The sequence below is a fragment of the Mirounga leonina genome, unplaced genomic scaffold, assembly GCF_011800145.1.
Source record: "Mirounga leonina isolate KUSES-001 unplaced genomic scaffold, KU_Mleo_1.0 Mir_173, whole genome shotgun sequence".
Classification (NCBI taxonomy): Eukaryota; Metazoa; Chordata; class Mammalia; order Carnivora; family Phocidae; genus Mirounga; species Mirounga leonina.
In genome coordinates, this window is record NW_023270447.1 from 83,053,248 (window position 1) to 83,075,123 (window position 21,876).

Sequence of the window (21,876 nt, forward strand, 5' to 3'; positions counted from 1 at the left end):
CCCACTCCCACCCCAGGCAACTTTGAGGCAGGCTCTGCCTCCAGGGGGTCAGAGCTCCTTCTCCCTCCCTACAGAAGAAACAAAGGCGGGCAAGGGGTTGCACTCACTCTCTCCTTCAAGAAGCGCCCCCCACCCCCGCCCCGCCTCTCCTCCACATCTGTGCTCCTGCCAACCTAACGTGCAAGTGCACTCAGACGGAAAGGGAAGGTCCCCTTTGCAGAGCTGGTTGCAGTCCTCTGAATACTGCAAGCTTGGGGATCTTGATGCCAGCGAGCTGGGCTCATCAGTGGAGAGGCTTGCGCAGTGCCATGGGGTGGGGCCCGGAAGAGTTGGGAGAAAGGGGGCTGAGCCAGAGGGTGATCCTTCGCTCTCTCTGGCCCCTCATGGGCAGGGACGCTCCAGAGGCCTGGCTTTGGACAATGTTGGGATGGGCCCAAGTAAGCCTGGGAATTTTTCTTCCCCAGGGACAATCAGTTCCTTATAACATAATAACTCTACATAATAATTATAACCACATCATACTAACCATATGCTATAACAGAAAATAAAAGTTACAATAATATAAACTCTCTATTATTATGGGGAAATGAATTGGACATAAAGAAAATAGGAGTCATTTGCCCTCAGGGGCATTTTCTAATTGAATCTACCACCTCTCATTTTTAGGGGGGAAACTGAGTCTCAGAGAAGAGTAACTGATCCAGAGTCTCACAGCTAGTCAGTGAGAATCCCGAACTAGGAGTCAGGACTTCTGACTCCCGGCCTCTATTCTTTCCCCGCCACCTCATAGAGCTCATAAATTAGGTGGGGAGAAAGGGCAACTCTGGCAGTGGAGGGGGTCCCACTGATGTAGATAAGCAGAGGTCATGGGGGGGAGGACAACAGGTGAACAATGAACATCATAGAGCCTTTTCTTTCCCTTGTGGGTCTTTTTTTCATTTCATTTTTTGTAGATTTTATTTATTTATTTTAGAGATTGGGAGAGAGAGAGAGTACAAGCGGGCGGAGGGAAAGGGACAAGCGGACTCCGGGCTGAGCGTGGAGCCTGATGTGGGGCTCGATCTCACAACCCTGAGATCACAACCTGAGCTGAAATCAAGAGTCAGATGCTTAACCGATTGAGCTACCCAGGCACCCCCCACCCCCACCCTTGTGGGTCTTTGTAATGGTGACTGCTCACTTTCACTGAGCCCTTACTAAGTGACAGGCCCTTTAATGCATCATCTCATTTAATCCACATTCAGTTGTCTGCTTTTTTTTTTTTTTTTTTTGGCCAGTGATGACACTGAAGCTTGAGGTCATTCAAATCGCTCATGGGAACCCAGTTCCAGATCCGGAGACCACATCTAGTACCCCCAAGAGGACAGGACATGGGTCTCCTCCTCCCCACAGTCCCCTCAGTGCTCTGGCCAGGTTCCAATTTGCAGAGATGCGTGCTGGCTGTCGGGGCGAGCAGGCCGGTGTCGGGAATAGCCGTCACCCGATGCGGCGGGCAGCTGTCAGGGCCCAGCTGTTGGTCGTCAGAGACCCTGGGCAGGTGCAGCCCTCCCACCGCTGAGCTGCAGGCGCTCTGGCAGCCCAGGGCAGGCCTCTCAGCTCATTGGAAAAGATATTATTTGTGGGCAACGAAGTGTGGCCAAAAGAGCGAGGATTGAACCAGATGTAAATCCCCACTTTCCCTCAGGCTAACTGGGTGATTTGGGGGCATTTATATAACCTTTCTGAGCCCTCATTACCTTATCTGGAGAATGGAGATCCTACACTGTTCAGGGCTCTCGGGATGATGAGTAATCAAAACTTCTGATCATTTGAGCACTTACCATATACCAGACACTATTCTGAGCTCAGGATGTGGATCAGCTCACATCATCATCGCAACAATCCCATGAGGCACTATTATTGTTCCCATTTCACAGATGAGTAAACTAAGGCAGCCCACAAAAATTTGCGTGATATGGTCCTTGCCATAAAGGCTGTTAGATATTTTTAATATTAACCACTGAGAAAGTTAAATTGAGTTGCTCCTGGTCACGCAGCTGGTATGTGGCGGAGGAGGGATTTGAGCCCGGATCGTCTGGCTCTAGAAACGTAGTTTGGAAACTATACATCTTACTTTCGTTCTAAAGCACCTAGCACTTATTTTCGAGTGCCTGGTGGATTGTAACCTAGGGCCACAATCTTGGGTGAGTGCAGAATAAAGAGGCCTCTCAGGAATTGCTGAGCTGAGTTATATGAATCCTGGCTTTGTTTAAAATTTTGGTATACTGTTCATGGGTTATTTTTACATTAAGTTTGATTAAAAAATGCATTAATATAGTATTCATGCTGGTTACTGAGTTGTGTGGTACCCTCTTAAATTTTGCCCCAACGTGGGTGTCTCTCTTGTCTCATCCTCGTCCCAACCCTGCTTGACCTGCCCACCCAGCCCAGTAAAAAAAAAATCTCCCAGGGCAGCAGAAGCAGGGAATGGAAAGACTCCTCCAAGACTAATTGGTTCCCAAGGCAAGGATTCATTTGTATGAGCCGTGCCAACTGGTCCAGAGGGTGGGGCAATATTTTCACAGGCAGCACCGGTGGGTTCTCAGCACAAAGGTGACCTCTGCTATGGGGGTGGAGGGGCAGGTAGATGGCTCCTCTTCCAACTTCCCAGAGAAAAATTACTGCAGGAGCCTGAGAAAAGGAGGAGCGCTGGCATGCACACAGAGCCAAGTCCTACATTGTGAAATATCAGTCCTCATTCTGTGACTGAAGCTCTCTCTCTTTTTTTTTGGCTGGGTACAGTATACTTTATTGATGGTACATGACAAGGTAGGGCTCCCCAAGCCTCTCCCCTTCTTCAGGGGGTCTGGGATGGAAACAGTGGAGGTCGGGAGATTCTCAGTGTTTGGGGGGATAAGTTGTGGCAGGGACTCCTCAGCAGCTGAGGGCCTCTCTCTTCCTCTTGCTCTCACTGGGGCTGGTGGTCCAGGGGGCTCTTACTCCTTGGAGGCCATGTGGACCATAAGGTCCACCACCCGGTTGCTGTAACCAAATTCATTGTCATACCAGGAAATGAGCATGACAAAGTGGTTGTTGAGAGCAATGCCAGCCCTGGCATCGAAGGCGGAGGAATAGGTGTCACTGTTAAAGTCGCAGGAGACAACTTGGTCCTCAGTGTACCGCAGGATGCCCTTGAGGGGGCCCTCCGATGCCTGTTTCACCACCTTCTTGATGTCGTCGTATTTGGCAGCTTTCTCCAGGTGGCAGGTCAGATCCACGATGGACATGTTGGGGGTGGGGACACAGAAGGCCATGCCAGTGAGCTTCCCGTTCAGCTCAGGGATGACCTTGCCCACAGCCTTGGCAGCACCAGTGGAAGCAGGGATGATGTTCTGGGCAACCCCTCGGCTGTCGCACCACAGCTTCCTAGAGGGGCCGTCCACGGTCTTCTGGCTGGCAGTGATGGCATGGACGGTGGTCATGAATCCCTCCATGATGCTGAAGTTGTCATGGATGACCTTGGCCAGAGGAGCCAAGCAGTTGGTGGTGCAGGAGGCATTGCTGGCAATCTTGAGGGAGTTGTCATACTTATCATGGTTCACACCCATCACAAACATGGGGGCATCGGCAAAAGGAGCAGAGATGATGACCCTCTTGGCCCCGCCCTTCAAGTGAGCCCCAGCCTTCTCCATGGTGGTGAAGACCCCAGTGGACTCCACAACATACTCAGCACCAGCATCACCCCATTTGATGCTGGCGGGATCTCCCTCCTGGAAGATGGAGATGGACTTTCCATTGATGACAAGCTTCCCGTTCTCAGCCTTGACTGTGCCGTGGAATTTGCCATGGGTGGAATCATACTGGAACATGTAGACCATATAGTTGAGGTCAATGAAGGGGTCATTGATGGCGACAATATCCACTTTGCCAGAGTTAAAAGCAGCCCTGGTGACCAGGCACCCAATACGGCCAAATCCGTTCACTCTGACTTTCACCATCGTGTCCCGGGGACGCGGCTGGCACTGCACCAGAAGATGTGGCTGTCTGTCGAACGGGGAGGAGCAGAGAGCCGAAGTTCTCTTAATTGAGAGGCTGGCATGGAGCTTGTCCGCTCATCCCCTTTCAGCTTCTTTGTTCCCAAACGGCTCACACTGCCATTATGTAAATTATTTAAGCATGTAGCCAATGAAACGGGAGTTCAAAAAGTGAGTTGTGATTTATGCAGAAACGAAGTGAAATGCTTGGAAGACACTGGATAACCGCGACCTTAAGAAATCACTACGGGATTAGGTGTCTGAGGAAAAGCTGAAAGCCTGGGAAGGAAGGTGGTAAAAATCTGGAAGGACTCATGCAGATTGCTTCGTGAGTGTCTCAAAGTCATTGTGCTATTTTCAAGAAATGGAATTATGGGTGATATATGATGGCAGTGGTTTATAGAAGATAGAAAGTGAAGAACCCAAAGGATTGGTGAACACATCTATTTACAAGTTTTAAATTAAAATGTTTAAAGAATATGTGTGATTTGTAATAATCTCTCTAGCCAACTTTTCACTTACGCAGTCCCACTCACGTCAGATAAGAGAGATTTTCCTATATTTGTTTATGTCAATGTCATCCTCCATATATCCTTTGGGAGTCCCACGACTGATAGGTCCTAGTAATTTGTGTCTGTGCCGCACCCAGCATTTTCAAGTCTCGATATCACTATGCTTACTTCACGGCAAGGAAACATTTACTTTCATTGGTTAAAATCAGTTGGCCTGTAGTTGAGAAGTCATTTGCATGAACAGCACTGATTGGTTCCTTAAAGCAAGGAACATTTGCAAAGGTGGCGTGAATGGTTCATAGGCTAACAGTACATTTGTAAGCCAGCGTGTGGTTGATCATCAGGGTAAGACTCTCCTTGTGAATTTGTGCTTTATGGGGAGTGGAGTGGGGCAGTTCCTTACCCAAACTGGAGAAGGCACCTCTCCCTCCAGCTCCAAGGTTCACCAAAGGCCACAGAAATGTATTTTATTAGTGAATTTTCCTGATCTTTGCCAGTGCCATAGACCCCATGGTGGGGGGCAAAGGGATGATGTGAGGTAGGTAAGTGCAGGGAGGGGAGAAGTGGAGTGTGGGTTTACTTACCTTCCGGGGCCAGCTGTTGGGCTTCCCACCTTCACTTCCAACCACCCTGGGCAGCTGCGGCCCCTAAGTGGGGAGCCCACAGCTAAGAGTTCTAAAAAGAGAAAGGGTTTTGGGTCCAGGAAGTAGTGACGCATTCAAACAATATAACTACACTTGCTGCATTCCCAAACCCCAAAGAAAAAAAAATCCTTGTTCTGGAAAGATCCCAAGAAGTCAGTGTCCTGCCCTTCGCTCTACTTCTTTGGAACTTCCATCCAGCTTTCTTAAACCATAGGACTGAGTCCAGTGTGGGCAGGGAGGGCCCCAACCCACCGGGGGACTGGGAAAGTGCCTCTGGGTGACAGGGGTCACCTCCAGACACCAATGCAGACAGCAGTAGGGCCCTGGTCACGGTGTGTCTGTAGGAGTCCTCTAAGTGTGGCTCTGCCTCAGGCCCTGGCTTTATGAGTCAGCTTACAGGCCAGAGATATACTAGGAATACAGAAGATGGGGATTTTTCTCGAAGCCAAGTGGAACAAAGGGCCTGTGTGCAAATATTTTTTTCCATTTCTCTTCTCACCTGTCACCCTGGAAATACTTTGAAAAAGATGCCAAAGGCGGATATGGAGATATGGGTTCTATTTGCTTTCAAGAGATTATGTTATGTGTTAAAGAAAGAAGGAAAATAGTGGTTGTCGGTCCTCAGAGTTGTGTTTTCAAAGAAAAGATCATGTTGGCATGCTGAATGCCCCCAGTAGGGCTGGCATTCCCGGCCAGGGGACATCTGGCACTGTCTGGAGACATTCTCAGTTGTCATGGTAGGGCCTAGGGCGTTACTGGCATTTAATGGGTAGAGACGAGAGGGGCTGCTAAACATCCCACGATGCACAGGGCAGCTCCTCACAAGGAATTACCCTGCCCCCAATGTCAATGGTGCCAAGGTTGAGGATTCTGTTCTAGGCTGTGCCATGGCTTGCCGTGTAACCTTGTATGAGTCATGTACGTCTCTAGGCCTGGCGCCTGCCCATCAGTGAAACAGGGAGAGAAATGTTGCAACATTATGGTGAGGATTTGAAAAACACAGGGAATGTACTTACACGAGAGGAGCACAAGATCGATCTGCACAACTGGGGTTTGGCAGCACCAGCCACGGGGCGAGAGAGAGAGTACTAGCAGAGGAGGGCTTGGTTGGGATGGATCAAGGTGTGTTTTATTGTCTGCTCCCAAGACAACAGCAGTTTGCACCTTCTCTGATAACTTCATCTTCCAAATGGGGTCAAAGCAGGACCTTCTTAGAAAGGGGGCTGACACTTGCCAAACACCACATATATGTTAGATGTGTTTGCATGTCTTATTTAAGCTTTACCAAACCCTGCAAGAGGGTTCCAAATATTAGACGAGGAAGCTGAGGTTCAGAGAGGTAAAGTGGCTTGCCCAAGATCACACAGCTTCTAAGGTAGAACAGGAATGCCAACCTAGGGTGATCTGTTTTCAAAGTCCCTTTTCTTGGTGCCACTGATGCTGGCCTTCTGAATCTCGTCCTGCAAGAAGCCCCTTGTTTTTGGTGGGGGAAGGGTGGAGAAGATGAAGGGTTTCCTCACTCTTCCTTAGACTCTCAGCCTCCTTGCTTGTGGTCAGAGCCCAGTGCCAGGCAGGCCAGGCTTTGGGGAGAGAGCCCTCCTCTGTGACCATAGCCGGAAAGGCAGAGAAGAAAGTGAACGTCAACAGTTAAGACCTGGGCTCAAGTCCGGGGCGCCTGGGTGGCTCAGTCGTTAAGCGTCTGCCTTCGGCTCAGGTCATGATCCCAGGGTCCTGGGATCGAGCCCCGCATCGGGCTCCCTGCTCAGCGGGAAGCCTGCTTCTCCCTCTCCCACTCCCCCTGCTTGTGTTCCCTCTCTTGCTGTGTCTCTCTCTCTGTGTCAAATAAATAAAATCTTAAAAAAAAAAAAAAAAAAGAAGACCTGGGCTCAAGTCCTCACTGAGTCAGATTTGGATGTTCTATCTTGGACAGTTCACTCATCTTATGGGCCTGAGTTTCCCCAGTCACCATCTGGGTCCTGTCACAGGTGTGAGACCCCTTGACCCCCTGAGCTCAGGATTGATCCCCTGAACTCAGGACTGATCTCCTAAGCTCAGAAAAGTCCTAGAAGCTTTGGCCTGTCCATGTCATCTTTTAGACACTAACTAATGAATTGGAGGAACAGGAAAAGAAACGTTTGGGGACCACGCCTGCCCAGATGAATCAGAAATTCTCCAACAATTACCTCAGCTTCATTAGAATGTTAAAACTCCCTCTGAATATTCATTTAAAGCCCTAATAAAAGGAGCCTGCTGGGGAGTCCCGGCTTTGGAAGCTATTCCCCAGTGACCTCCTTGTTTGTACAAATAAAGTGACTTCTGCCTGGTGTAGATTCGGTCTCTAGTGCAACACGGAATGGGCCCACTTTGGTCCAGCAACAGCCCCAACTGCAGGATTGCCGTAAGGCTGAGAAAACTGGTGTGAAGAGTTTTGTCATCACCCAAGGGTCACTTGAAGGTGAGGGAGGCAGGGGTGCAGAATCCGGTTGGACTGGAAATCAGAACACTGGGGTTCTAGTTCCAACGCTACCCCTAAGTCCTCCTAACAGTTTGGGTTCTTTTTTTTTTTTTTTTTTAAGATTTTATTTTATTTATTTGAGAGAGAGAGAGTGAGAGAGAGAGCACAAGAGGGGCTAGGGTCAGAGGAAGGAGGAGACTCCCTGCTAAGCAGGGAGCCCGATGCGGGACTCAATCCTGGGACTCCGGTATCATGACCTGAGCCGAAGGCAGTCGCCTAACCAACTGAGCCACCCAGGCCCCCCCAGTTTGGGTTCTTGATTATAGTCAGCTGCAGTCACTACCACAACAAACTATTTCTAAAGTGTTCTATTTATCTCAAAAATTAATGTGAATTTGGCATTCTGCTCCATGTAGCTGTGTTTACTATAAAAATAAGGTTTGTCCTGTATGAGGTCACTGAACAAATACCAGTTTGGCATATGTCCTGGGCTTGCTGTGTGACCTTGGGTAAGTCACACAGGCTCTCTGGTCTGGGGTTGCCCATCTATAAAACAGAGAGAGGGATATATGGCCAGTCTGTTTCACCACGTTGCTGTGAGGGGTTAAAGGTGATAGAAAACTTCAAACAAGCTGAAGCCGGTCATTGATTGGGCCACAAAACGGAAAAGTCCAGGAGCATGTTAGCTTCAGGCAAAGCTGGATCCAGGACTCCTCTCCTCTCCATCTTGGGGCTCTGTCTTCCACAGTGAGGGGCCACTCTCAGGCTCTATTGAGTGGACTGTAGCAGCTCCAGGAACAAGATGGCTACAGAATCTCTGGCCCAGGGTTTCTCAACTGTGGCACTATTTTGGGCAAAGATTCTTTGTTATCAGGGCCGTCCTGTGTACTGTAGGATGTTTGGCAGCATCCCTGGCCTCCAGCCACTAGATGCCAGGAGTCCCTTCCCCCAAGTTACGGCAACCAGAAATCTCTCCACACATTGCCAAATATACCCTGGGGAGCAAAATCACCCTTTCTTCCTCTTTCTTCCCACTTTCCTTCTGTAGTCTCACACCGACCCAACAGAGGGGTGGGTGAAAGCCTTCTAGTAGGACTCCGATAGAAGTCCTGTGATGCTCTGATTGGACCTGCCTCAGGTCACCTGTCCACCCCAGAACCAGTTGTTGTGCTGGAGGGGGGATGCAATGTGTTGATTGGCCAGGGCTGGAGCACAAGTCCCGCCCCTACATCTGAGCATAAGGCTCCACCCAGACCACGGGGAGAAGATGGAGGGGGGCCAGGAGCGGGCAGAAACAAAGCTCCAGGCTTCCGGAGAGGGAATGAAATTTAGCCAGCAGAGAGCAAGTGACCCCACATTCCGCTCTCCCTTCCGGGCCTTAGTTCCTTATTTATATGTTGTTGGACAACAAGGCAATCTGGAAACTTGTGAGCTGGGCTGGGTCCTTGAGGTCTCCGTGTGGGCAGGGAGATGCAGAGGTGCACTTCTCATGGGGTTTATGACTCATTCAAAAGGATTCCTCTGAGAAGCCGTATTGTTCGGTGGTTAGGGGCTTGGGTTTACACCCCCTGTGCTTCTGTGTCCTGGCCAGGGTTCCCCCTTCTTTTTGGTTCTTTATACTCAAGGATGGTCAATGTATCCTTCAAAAGGTACTTACAGGACTCACCTTAAGCTCATGGTTTGGATCCTTGCTCCTCAGAGGGTGTTTAGGATCTGATTAGGATCTGGTTAGAAATGCAGACCCTCCCACCCAGACCTGCCTATTCAGCATCTGCCGTTTATTTAATAAAATACTCAGGGGGTTCTTCTGCATGTTGAAATACGGGAAGAACCAGATTAGGGCAAGTAAATGTGTACTAAAATGTTCACTCTTTCAGATTTTATTATTTATTTATTATTTATTTGAGGGGGGGAGAGAGAGAGAGTGCGAGTGGGGGGAGGGGCAGAAGGAGAGGGAGAGAGAGAATCTCAAGCAGACTCTGCACTTTGTGCGGAGCCTGAGGCGGGGCTCAATCTCATGACCCTGACTGAGATCATGACCTGAGCCAAAATCAAGAGCCGGAGGCTTAACCCATTGGGCCAGCCAGGCGCCCCTAAAATGTTCACTCTTAAATCCTCAGACCTGCAGGCCTCAAGTATTAGAATAGCACAGCATTCTTCAAATTTTCCTCAAAGAATCCTAGTAGATGGAGGTTGGCAAACTTCTTCTGTAAAGGACCAGATAGTAAATATTTTAGGCTCTCGGGCCGTACGATCTTGGCTGCAAGCAGTCAGCTTGCTGGTACAGCGGAAAAGCAGCCATATGGCGTAGCTGCGTTCCAATAAAACTTTATTTACAAAACATACTTGGTTTGCAGGCTCTAGTTCGCAGTGGAGCAATGATCTGGCATCTAGCGCTCAGCAGTCACATCACAAAAGGTCTCAGAAGTCTCATCTCTCCTCCGGAAAGCTGAATCTGAATTTTGCAGCTTACTTCATAGCATAGCTGGGTTTAATATAATTTTTTTTTCCTTCCCACCCAGTCTTTTTTTTTTTTTTTTAAGATTTTTTATTTATTTATTTGACAGAGAGAGACATAGCGAGAGTAGGAACACAAGCAGGGGGAGTGGGAGAGGGAGAAGCAGGCCTCCTGCCGAGCAGGGAGCCCGATGCGGGGCTCGATCCCAGGACCCTGGGATCATGACCTGAGCCGAAGGCAGACGCTTAACGACTGAGCCACCCAGGCGCCCTCCCACCCAGTCTTCATAGGAAATTGATGTTTTGGGAAGAGACTTTGTGTTTATTCTCTGCCTTTACATCCCCCACCCCGGTCTGCCACCAAACGAACCTTCGCAGACACTGGCCACACAGGCCTGCTAGGAATGAGGCTCTGTCTCCCAAGGAACGAAAGCGAGAGGGAAGAGCTGCTCACAGGGCCCAGGTGTGAGGTCACTAGTACTAATGACACTTATCACAAGCCTCCGTTATTTTACTGGCTCCCGACAGGGAAGGAGGGCAGAGGCCCATTTTACAGATAGGGAAACTGAGGCGCTGAGGGACTAAGTGACTCGGCCATGATCCTCCTTGTCAGTGGTGGTGGAGTGCAGAGCTTTGTCCCAGTGAGTGCCCTGTCATAGTTTGTGCTCTTAATTTGTGCCAGAGGTAATGTGGGGGGGCTGGGATTGCCAACGTGGGCCTGATTCTTCAGCCTTCCCTGTACTCATGCCTTCAGCCTTGTCACTCTGCCATGTCCTTCCAGGAGGGGGGTGAGAGACACGTGGAGCCGAGCTGTCCCAGCCAGACCGGCTCAGCGGCTGCAGAGCCCTGGCTAGGGGTGATTCCAGCCCAAATCATCGGGGCCACCTAACTGACCCCCAACTGACCTCAGAGGTGTGAATAGAAAATGCTTGTCATCGGATGCCACGGAGGGTCTGTGGTTGGTTGTCACCCGGGGCTATTACTCACGCCACCACTAGCTGATATGGTGCGTGCAAGCTGCCGTGAACACCTGTGAGCAGTCATTCTCCTCTCCAGGGGCGCCTGGGTGGCTCAGTCAGTGAAGCCTCTGCCTTCAGCTCAGGTCATGATCTCGGGGTCCTGGGATCAAGCCCCACATCGGGCTCCCTGCTCCGCGGGGACTCTGCTTCTCCCTCTCCCACTCCCCCTGCTTGTGTGCGTGCGTGTGCATGCTCGCTTTCTCTCTCAAATAAAAATAAATAAAATCTTAAAAAAATAAATTAAAAAAATAATTCTCCTCTCGGTTTTCTGTCCGTCTGGACTCACTGGCAGCTTCCTTGAGGCTTGTCAGCACACCCATGCTGCACCTCTCCCTGGCAGGGCCCCTAGGGGACTGCACTGTGCCGGGGGAGGGGGGCGCGGGAGGGGATGTCCTTAAGATTTGGGGACTAATGGCAGAGTAACATAGTTGTTAGTCACACAGGCTGGGTTTAGGTCGTGGTGCCCGTTACTCGCTGTGTGATCTTGGGAGAGTTGTTAAACCTCTCTGAGCCTCGATTTCCTCATCTGTAAAGGGGGATAATAGTCAGGGTTGTCATGATTATTAAGAGATTGGCCGCCTGAAGCCCTGGGGTGGCGCCTGGCACACAGATCACCAGTGCTCAATCCTCAGCGACTGCATTAGGCTCCCCACAGCACTCAGTGGTCATTGGCATGTGGGGCTCTGGGCCCCCAGGCCGGGGGTTCCTCTGCCGAGGCGGAAGGTGGAGGTGGGAGGGAAAGTGCCCACTTTCCCTCGCTTCCAACCATTGGTTTGTGACCTCTTGACAAAGTCCACAGATCCTTGCTGTCACCCAAGGGAGTCCCTCATGACCCCTCCCTTCCTTCTCCCTGCACTCCCACGGCATACTCTAGATTTTACCAGAAGGGAGGAGGGATGGCATACTTATTCCCTATTGCTGCTTTAACAAACGATCACACATGCAGAGGCTTAAAACACGGAGAGTAATTCTCTTATAGCTCTGGAGGCCAGAGGTCCACAGTCAGTCTCAAATGGGCTATAAAGCTCTGGTTCAATCTGGAGGCTCTCAGGGAGAACCCCTTTCCCAGCCTTTTCCAGCCTCTAGAGGCCGCCTGCCTTCCTTGGCTTATGACCCCTTCCTCCATCTGCAAAGCCAGCAGCGGAACGTCTTCAAATCTCCATCTGACTCTGACCCCCTGCTCCTGCCCTTATCCCTTATCCCCCCTCTGCCTCCAAACTTCCTGCCTCCCTTGTGATGACATAGGGCTCAGCTTGGTAAGGCAGGATACTCTCCCCATCCTGAGGCCACACATCAATCACATCCGCAAACTCCCTTTTGCAACACAAGGTAACACACTTGCAGATCCTGGAGATCAGGACGTGGACATCATGGGAGGGCTGCTTTTCTGTTTGCCACAGAAAGGCGTGGGACACGACAGGGGCTCTCATCCCCGAGTCTGAGAATTTTACACTTTCGTTGAATGAACAGAGCCATGGCTTGTGTTTTATCCTTTATTAGCTAATAAAAAGTAATTTGGATAATTCAAACACATTCACAAAAGCTTATGTAGATTTGAGATGGGGGGTGCAGCTCTGCAACACGACACGGATGCCTCTTAAATAAGTGCTGAATTGTTACTGAACCCCTCTCTCCATCACTGCCTAGGTCGGGCCATGTTGATTTTGTCCTAGTTCATTGCAGTAGCCTCCCAGATGGCCTCCCAGCTGGCCTCCCTGCCTCCACTCTTGCCTGCTCCAAATCAACCTGCATACAGCTGTCAGATGCACACTTTGGGGGTACATATCTGCACCCAGGGGTCCCTTCTCTATCTACAACCTTTCTATGGCTCTCCACTGCCCTCAGAATAAAGTTCCAACAGTCCTCTGCCATAGCCACAAGGCTGTCCGTGAAGGGCTTTTGCTCACTTTCCAGACACATCTCTTGTCACTCCCTGCTTGGGTGGCCAACCATCCCAGTTTGTCTGGGACTGTCCCAGTCTTAGCTCTGGAAGTGCCCACATCCTGGAAAACTACTCAGTACCAGGATCATTGGTCCCTCTATCCCTGCCCTGCACTTTATGCTCTAGCAACACCTGCTGCTTGGAGATGTCTTCCATGCCCTTCTCTCTCGTCAGGAAAACCATCCCTTATGTTATCTCCCCGGGTACCAGTGAGGCGTGTGCCGAACTGCAGGTAACGGACAACCTGATTATGGTGGTTAAAACAAATACAGGTTTGATTACAGTGGTTAAAACAAATGCAGGTTTATTTTTTTCACATAGTAAGGCATTCAGAGCCTGGTTGCTGGCATTGGATTTGCAGCTTGGTGATGGTGGAGCTCATAGCTGCAGTTCTCTTGGCCACAATATGGCTGCCTCAGCTCCGTGCATCACATCCATATTCATATTCTTGCAGGGCATTAGAGCATGGTGGTCAAGAGCATGGTGGTCAAAAGCATGGGTTCTGGAGCCAGATCACTAACATCTGGATCCCAGCCCCATCACCTCCTAGTTAAATCACCTTGGGAAGTCACCAGCCCTCTCTAGCCTCAATTTTTTCATCGGTAAAACACCTCATAGGGTCGTTTTGGAGATTCAGTGAGGTAATATATGCAAAAACCTGTAGAATAGTGCCTGGCACATAGTAAGTGCTCAATATGTGTTAGCTTTTATTTTATTATTGTAGCTGCAAGGGACCTGAGGACAGCAACTATTTAGCATTTATAACCTCCAGTAGACACAGAGACAGGCACACAAGGAGGCGGCTGGGAATGAAGTTTGGGTCAAGCCACCAGCAGCATCTTCTATACTTGGGTACCTTCTATTCACATTTTAAGACTGGGCTTAGGCATCACCACCTCCAGGAAGCCATCCTAGACTCTTCCTCCCAACTGACACCGATTGCAGTTCCCCTTTCTATGCTCCTGGTCTGTACTGCAACCTCCATACTCACACCAGGGAATTCAGGAATCTCTCCGTCTGTCTCCTGCAGAACAGAGATCTTGTCTGAACCAGCCCTGGAGTCCCAGGACTGAGTGGATGCCAGGCTGCTTGAGGGCCTCTTCGCTTGTTGAGTAGCTAAAATCTTTCCTGAGAATCGCCTTGGTCTAGTAAGGTATAGGAGGTGTGTCTGGTCCCCACCTCCGGGAGCCGTACTCTGATGGGGGAAAGCTGACAGCTCAGGACCAACCAGACAGAGGCTGCGCCGGGGGTGCTCCCAGCAGGAGTCCAGAGCCGGGGTGGGTGCACTCCCTCCATAGATGAGTGCATTCTCAGGAGCACCATGCTCAGGGGTCCGGAGCCCCACTTGGACACTGGATCACCCTCTTTTTGGGCTCCACTTGCCCTCTTGTTGGCCTCAGGAGGGCTCCCTTCCCCGAGCCTCTGGGGGTCATGCGTTACTGGTCATCCTGACCTGGCCCAGCTCTGTCTTCTCTCCAGGCCTCAGTTTCCCTGCCCGTCTGATACAGTGCAAGCTTTTCCAGCTCTGACCTGCTGTGACTACGTGTGGAAACCACTCTTTTCCTCAAACCTGTGCCCCCTGAGGGAGGCGCTGGGGCCTCGTCCTCCTCACGGTGCCCAGCACAGGGCTGGCATAAGTCAGGGCTCATGAAACACTTTTCGACTTAGAGAGCCCAGGCTGACAGCAGTTATGGGGTCTGCTCTGGGGTGGGGGTCTACTGGGGAGCCTCTTTCTCAGGGACCTAGTGTAATGGGCATCCTCCTTTGGCCATCGTTTTCAGGTTGGGGAGCTGCTCTTGGGGAGACTCCATCGTCCACCTGCAGCTGGGGGGCCTGAGGACCTACCAGACTCCTCTGTGGAGGAAGGATCAGGAAGGGGGTGATTTGATCAGGTGACTGTGGTTCACAGCCTGTGAAATGTTGGGGGGCAAGCGTCTGGTGTGTCCTAACTCCTATCAGGCTACCATGGGGCTTTCTGAGATTCCCCTTCCATTAGCACCCCAGCAGCTTACCCCACAGTCTAACCAGGCTGGCTGAGGGGGGCTCTCTTTGCATCCCTGGTGTGGTGAGGGGCAGCCCCTACAGAGCCCGGGACCCCGCAGGGGAGGCACACATCAAGAAACGAAGGCAGCCTGAGTGGGGAAGGAGTTTTATTGGGGTTGCAGGCTCCCAAGGATGAATCACTGCTGCATTTTCTGGAAGAGCAGAGAACAGGGTGAGGGACTTGGGTGGAGGGGTGTGTGTGTGCCCCCTCTGGAGAGAACACTGCCCGAGAGTAGGAATGGGGGCATGGCAGGCAGCCCTGGGTCTTGACAAGCCAGTCTTGCTCTGCTGAGCCCCTCAGCACTTCAGACCACTGGGCAAATGGGGCTCAGAACACACCCTGCCCCCGGCACGAAGGCTCAGAGCCCAGGATGACCCTCTGTTCCCCCACCACCCATGCTGACCCCTCCCCCCTGCTGGGCCCTGCTCTCATGGGGCCATGTTTCACTCTGGGGCCACGGGTGTGTGGTGCCTGGGATGGAGCCGTAAGGATTTGCTGAGGCCAGCGGATGAATGGATGAAGTCAGTGATTGTGCCCCTCACCGCACCCAGCTCAGCACTCGGGGCCTCCCGAATGGGTGTGTGAACGTGTAAGCACACGAGTGAACGGGTGAACGGGTGGGCGAAGGAGCAGGTGAGTAGGGGAAGGGCAAGGGGGGGCAGGAAGAAGGGCTCGGAGACAGGCACCCACCTCGTTGATCCAGTCGATGTAGGCGGACACGCGGGTGAAGACCGTGGGCTTCTTCAGAGTGTTGCAGCCCAGCCCAGAGCCGAAGCTGACGATGCCCCGCAACTCCCAGAAACCGTTCTCAGCCTGGCAGTTCAGTGGGCCGCCCGAGTCCCCCTGTGCCAGACCAGGCTCTCGTCAGCCACGGGGCCTCCCCCAGAGGCAGGCTTGGGAGGCAGGGGTGGGCGGGTCACAGTGTGGGATATGGGCCGGTGCCCCCTAATTTGGCCTCAGCCTGTCCACGGTGAGGGAGGCAGAGGAGATGCAGTTTGGGGGTGCCAGACTAGCTCTTAGGTTGCTGTGTGATCTTGGGCTAATGATAACCCTCTCTGTGCCTCGGTTTCCCTAGCCATTCAGGTCACTATGTGTAAGGCTCTGCGAGCTGCCCAGGGAGGTGAGGATGCCGGGAGCCCGGAGGGGTGTTGGAGACCTGAGAAAGTGAGGAAGGTGGGAGTGGGTAAAGGGGCTGTGTGTTTGGAAACAGGACAGTGTCTGATTGTTCTAGATGTTTCTGTGTCAGACTCCCTAAGTCCTCTGCCTCCCTGGATCGATGGAGCTGATGGCGTGGAGGAGCATGTGCAGAGACTTCACCGAAGCCTCTTCTGTACTTGTCAGATTCGGTCCTCACACCAGCCCCGTGCTCACGGCGTCTCCGTTTTATAGATGGGAAAATTGAGGTGCAGAGAGGGTGAGCAGCCTGCGTGAGATGGCACGGCTACCAAGTGGTGGGACTGGGACTCCACCTCGGATACTCCTGCCCTCGCCGCAGTGCTCAGGGGTGGGGGTGACAAGTTTCCCCTAAGCCTCCTGGGCCCAACCAGGGAAAGGGCTCACTGGCTCACTCGTGTGGCTTGCCCACTCCCACCCTCCTTTGCCCTCCTCACTGCCCCCTTTCACTCGGCCACCTGGAGGAGGGACGGGGCGCAGGGCCCTGGACACTCACGTTGCAAGCTGAGATGACACCGTCACCCCCCGCACACACCATCGTGTCCTTCACCATGTTGCCCCACCAGTCTTTCTGGGTGCACGTGGCGTGATCCACCACGCGCTGTAGGCCCTGCTGTAGCTCGTCGGCAATGGGGCCGTTGGCTGGGAGGGAGGACAGAGGGTGGCCCTGCGTCAGCCAGGCAGCACCGAGCCTTCAGGGAACAGAGGGCTGGATGGGGCCGGGGCAGGACCCAGTGAGCTCTGGCTAGACTTTGTGGGACCCACACATGGGCCCTTAATCGAGAGGTACGACTCCGAGCCTATGGTCCCAAAGGGTGGGTCAGGACCCCTCTAAGGGTGGAACAGGGGGAGCCCACCGGCGGCAGAACTAATCTGTAGAAAGCCCTAGAGGAATCACCATGGAGTTATCTTTAATTTGGATTCTGCAGTTTCCATTGTCAATCACTTCCTGTAGGTCTCTGACTTCCATGTCACGTCGGTAGAGGTCTTTCTCACTCCAAGATTTTCCAAGTATTGACCTGCATTTTCTTCTAAGTCTCCCATACTTTCATTTATTTGCATGCAACCTTTTAACTTAGGCATCCGGTTTACCGTAAGCGCTAATCCCCTACCCCCAATGGCTTATTTAGTTTATTTTGTAGTCACTTAGATGGCACTAAGTATGCGCCAAGCACTGTTCTAAGCACCTGACAACTTCTAATCCATTTATCCTCACAACACCCCTTCTATGCGCTTGTTAGAGTGTCTGCCACGTGGTACATGCTTAGTAAATATTAGCTGTTATTATTACACAGGTAAAAAAGGTGAGAAGATGTTTAGACAGAAAGGAAAAGTGGTGGACAAATGTGGGTGGTATGCTTATTACAGGAGCTGCTTCCTCCAGGAAGGCTCTCATGATATGCGGTGGGGGGGGGAGGGAGGAGGGGCTGTACTCACTCCAGAGGCGGCCCCAGCCTGTGACGTAGCAGGGGTAGTCTTGAGACAGCAGGGAGTCCACCTCCGGCAGGCAGGCCACCTGGATCGTGTTGCTCAGTTGCGCGGGCTCCGCCAGCTTGATGAGAGCGATGTCGTTGCTGGAAGCCAAAGCGGAGGTGGTGAGTGCGTAGGAGGGCCTTGGCCGCACAAGTCAGTGCTAAGCAGCCCAGACTGTCAGCTGGGAGTCAAGCCTAGGGTGACCAGGAGTCCTCCATGAATATCCTAGACCGCCAGTTCCTTACTGGACAAACGATCCGCCTTCTAAGGCCATGGCCCGCCCCTTTAGAGGAGGCATCTGCCTCCTGTGCCTTCGGGTCCTGTAGGGCTCTACGGTGGGGAGGCAGGAGCTTTCCGAGCCATTGCAGGCTATGTATTAACCAGAAACAAGAGCCAATTGGAAATGATCAAAGAGGGGCCCTGGCAGGTGCAATTTTTAATATTTTCACGTTAACAGAATGAAAGCTGGTGACCCTAGACAGACCTGGTTTGATTCCCCGTTCTGCCACACACTGGGCTGTGTGACCTGGGGCATATTTCTTAACCTCTCTGAGTCTCGGGTCCTTGTCTAGGGCTGTCGTGAGGATTAAATAAGTCGTGGTATATAAAGTGCTTATTGCCACATGGGCATATGCCATACGCACTCCATGAAGGTGAGTCCTGGCTCAGAGACTTCAGGCAAGACATCGTGGGGGCCTCGGGGTTTTTATTCCCTGTGTACCCCTGGGAAAGCTTGACCCATGAGCAAGATGGGAGAGGAGTCTGTCTCCACTTAGCATTTTCCCATTTTGTATAAAGGGGCCATCTGCTGGCTTTTCAGTGGGGAGGGGGCAGGGGGAAAGAGCATAGACCTTGGGGCTGGGCGGACATTGGTTCAGGTTTCACCGCACGGCTTTGGGGAAGCCATCTAGCTCTCTGGGCCTCAGCTTCCCTTTCTGTGAAATGGGAACAATGGTCCAGGGACAGGGTGGGGGCAGGCTCTGCAGCTCCATGTCAGGGGACCCCCTCCTTCCTGCACGCTTCCCCCTGGGGGCCGTGAGACGGTCAGCACTCACCGCACCAGGAGGGAGTTCCACTTCTCATGGACAATGATGGAGTCCACATTTGCAAACACGGAGCCTTCCTCATCCTCCACCACCAGGTTGTTCTTCCCCAGGGCCACACGGTAGGTCAGGGTGTTGCTGAGCAGAGGCAGGGGGCTGGGTCAGCGTGGCTTCCTGCCCTCGCCGGCCAGTGGTGTAGGGAGGGAACTCAGGGCTTTGTGACCCAGCCCTGTGGCCACCGTGGGAATCGTTTGCAGGAGTGGGGGTGGGGAGGGAGAGACACTCTGTACTGACCACAGATAGACAATCTGCACTGACCCTTCCCAGGGCTCAGGGTAAGGACCCTGCTCTTGGAGTCAAGTCTATCTTGATTCCTAGGTGGGTGGTCTCGGGCCTCAGTTCTCTCATCCGTGTGGCGGAAGACAGTTTTGGAATCACCTCCCAAGGCGGCTGCGAGGTGAGCTATTCCAAGTCACCACTGCTTCCTGCCCATATGATCTCCTCTCTCACCCACCTCCTGCCCCCCTCACACACTCTGCTCCTGCCGAACCTGCTTCCTCGTTATTTCCCCAACCTACCAAGTAGGCTCCCTCCTCCCGGTCTTTGCACTCGCTGATCTCTCTGCCCGGGACACCTTTCCCTTACTTCCTTCAGGTCTTTGCTCAGATACCCCCTTTTCAGAGAGATCTTTCCCTGGCCACCTCATTTAAAATAGGACCCCTTGTATTTTTTATCCCGCCTTATTTTTCTTCACTGCCACTTGATATGTTATATATTTACTTCTTTAATGGCCTGTTGCTCTTTTGCCGGAGTCTAAGCTCCCTGGATGCACAGAATTTGTCCTGGCTGCTGTGTTCCCTGGCACATCGGGGGTGCACAATAAATACGTGTTGAATGAGTAAGTGAACAACTGAGTTACTGGATGTAAGTAGCTTATTTAGCCCCGTGCCTGGAGTGTGGAGTAGGTGCTCAATAGAAGCAGCTTCTTAGGCTCCCACCGGCCCCATTTACCTGATGCAGTGGGCAGCTGTGAGGACGTAGTTATTGGCAATCAAGGTGCCGCCGCATGTATGTCTCCACTTGCCATTCTTGAGGTACTGGAGAGAGATCTGGAGCGAGGCGCAGGAGGGCCATGCATCAGCCCCGGGACCCGCACCCCGCCACCCTCTCCAGCCCGCCTCCCACCCCTGCAGCGGCATGCTTACCTGCCAGGGCCAGCTGTGGGGCCTGGCACTGTCTCCTCCCACCACTCGGGCTGATAGGTTGGGCTGGAAGGTGGGGACCCCGCAGCTGGAGGCTGGGGGACCCAGGAGAGGAAGCACACAGGTGAGAGGGGCCGGCGTCCCCAGCAGGGAAGGGGCAGGGGGAAAGAGCATAGACTTTGGGGCTGGGCGGACACTGGTTAAGGTTTCACCGCATGGCTTTGGGGAAGCCACCCAGCTCTCTGGGCCTCAGCTTCCCGTTCTGTGAAATGGGAAGAATGGCGCTAACCTGGTGAGTTTGTCCCGAAGACTCAAATTAGACAATGCATAAGAAGAGTTTGGTGAAAGGCCTGGAACAGAGTGAATGTTGAACACAGTGAAGGAAATACAAAAGTAGGGGTGTGTGTGCGCCCAGGTCTACCTGTGTCCTTCATCCTTACCCTGTGGTCCCTTTTTAGACCACAGCATAATGGGGGTATGCAAGCACTGAATCCAAGGGTCCAGACTGTCAGAGGTGGGGAGCTGTGTGGAGAGGTCAAGAGCATGTGCTCTGCATGGAGACAGACCCGGTCTCAAATTCCAGCTCTACCACTAACCAGTCATGCGATCTTAGGCAAGATACTGAGCCTCATTCCTATCTGTAAAATGGAGATATTGATAGGCCCTGCCTCTCAAGGATCATATCAGCTCCTGAATGTGAAGGGCTTAGCACAGTGCCTGGCACATAGTAACCATGCAACAAACAGGAGCTGCTATTATTATTTATGACTGTTGTTGTTGTTAGCTGGAAGGACTCTTAATCAAGTGCTCTCATTTGTCAAAAGAGTCAGTGAGATTTAAAGAGGTAAAGGGGCTTGTCAAGGTCCTGCTGAGAGTGAGTGACAGTCAAGCCAAGTGCCTTGATTCCTATCTGGGAGAAGGCCCCCAAAACGGGTGAGCACAAGCATCAATCCCCAAGGCAGAGATGCAACACTAGGAAAGCTAGGCCTTTACGGTCCCTGGAGTGAGCCCAGGATGGGTAGTTACTGTGTCCCCAGGCCACATCCTCAGCCCTATTCTGCAGATATGAAAGCAGAGTTGCTAAGCAGGTAAGTGGCTTAGCTGACATGCAGCTGGTCACCCCAAAACTCCTTTTCTGGGCCCCCTGCTCCTCTCCTTGTCCCCGGGAGACAGCTGGCTGCAGCTGGTTCCCAACCCACAGCTTACCACAGGCCAGGAGCGTGGCGAAGACAGTGACACCCAACATGCTGCTAGTGGGACTGGCTGAGGACCGAGTGGCTGTTGAAGCAGGTGGGGACTCACTTATAGGCAGGTGTGGGGGTGGGCCCACCTGCTCAAGGCTGAGCCACCCCTTGGAAAGAAACCTGTTCTGACAAGGCCCTTTCCCTGACCTTGGGTGGTTACTGTTTAATTTGGGCAGGAGATGGGGTTGGCTCAGAGGCATGGATCTCCCAAATCTGAGACAGCAAATTCTGAGGCTTGCAGGTTTGGGGGACCCCCCCACCTCTCTGCCTGGAGCCTATTCTCATCCTCTCTCCCTAACTCATTCTCTTTAGTTATCATCTATTGGGCATTGTGCCTGGTCCTTCTTGTAGTCACCCAATTGTCCCAACAACACGAAGGAGATGATTTTATCTGCTCAAGGAAGAGGAGGAAGCCGAGACTCAGAGGGTCAGCGACTGCCCAGGGTCACACAGTGGGGCAGCACCCGAGCCAGGGTCTGAAGTCAGGACTTCTGACACCGGGCTGGGGTTCATCCTACAGTGATACACTGTTTCCTTCTCTCTCTTCCTCTCCTCTTTCTCCTTCATTCGACTAATATTTTCTGGTCTTGGGGTGCCCCCTGCCTTCCTGCCCCAGATGGAGGCTGAGGTCCAGGCAGCCCCTGGAAGGTGCCCA

General features: G+C 52.3%; 2 protein-coding genes across 4 annotated transcripts; both read right to left on the minus strand.

Moving 5' to 3' along the window:
• Window positions 1-2,917: 2,917 nt before the first annotated feature.
• LOC118019980 (glyceraldehyde-3-phosphate dehydrogenase-like) lies at window positions 2,918-4,045 on the minus strand. Of its 2 annotated transcripts, XM_035019734.1 has the most exons (2): window positions 3,855-3,992; window positions 2,918-3,800 (listed from the first exon to the last, which is right to left on the minus strand). In XM_035019734.1, exons 1-2 carry the CDS (start codon window positions 3,975-3,977, stop codon window positions 2,976-2,978), a joined length of 948 nt encoding a protein of 315 aa, XP_034875625.1. In that variant the 5' UTR covers window positions 3,978-3,992; the 3' UTR covers window positions 2,918-2,975. The 2 variants fall into 2 exon arrangements, with proteins under 2 accessions (XP_034875625.1, XP_034875626.1); XM_035019735.1 differs by having other exon boundaries at window positions 2,918-4,045.
• An 11,130-nt stretch (window positions 4,046-15,175) lies between these two features.
• CTRC (chymotrypsin C) lies at window positions 15,176-21,223 on the minus strand. Of its 2 annotated transcripts, XM_035020242.1 has the most exons (8): window positions 21,184-21,223; window positions 19,981-20,072; window positions 19,787-19,884; window positions 18,788-18,913; window positions 17,697-17,833; window positions 16,756-16,901; window positions 15,777-15,929; window positions 15,176-15,237 (listed from the first exon to the last, which is right to left on the minus strand). In XM_035020242.1, the coding sequence occupies exons 1-8, from the start codon at window positions 21,221-21,223 to the stop codon at window positions 15,223-15,225; spliced, it is 807 nt and encodes a 268-aa protein (XP_034876133.1). In that variant the 3' UTR covers window positions 15,176-15,222. The 2 variants fall into 2 exon arrangements, with proteins under 2 accessions (XP_034876133.1, XP_034876132.1); XM_035020241.1 differs by lacking the exon at window positions 15,176-15,237 and having other exon boundaries at window positions 15,602-15,929.
• Window positions 21,224-21,876: the final 653 nt, after the last annotated feature.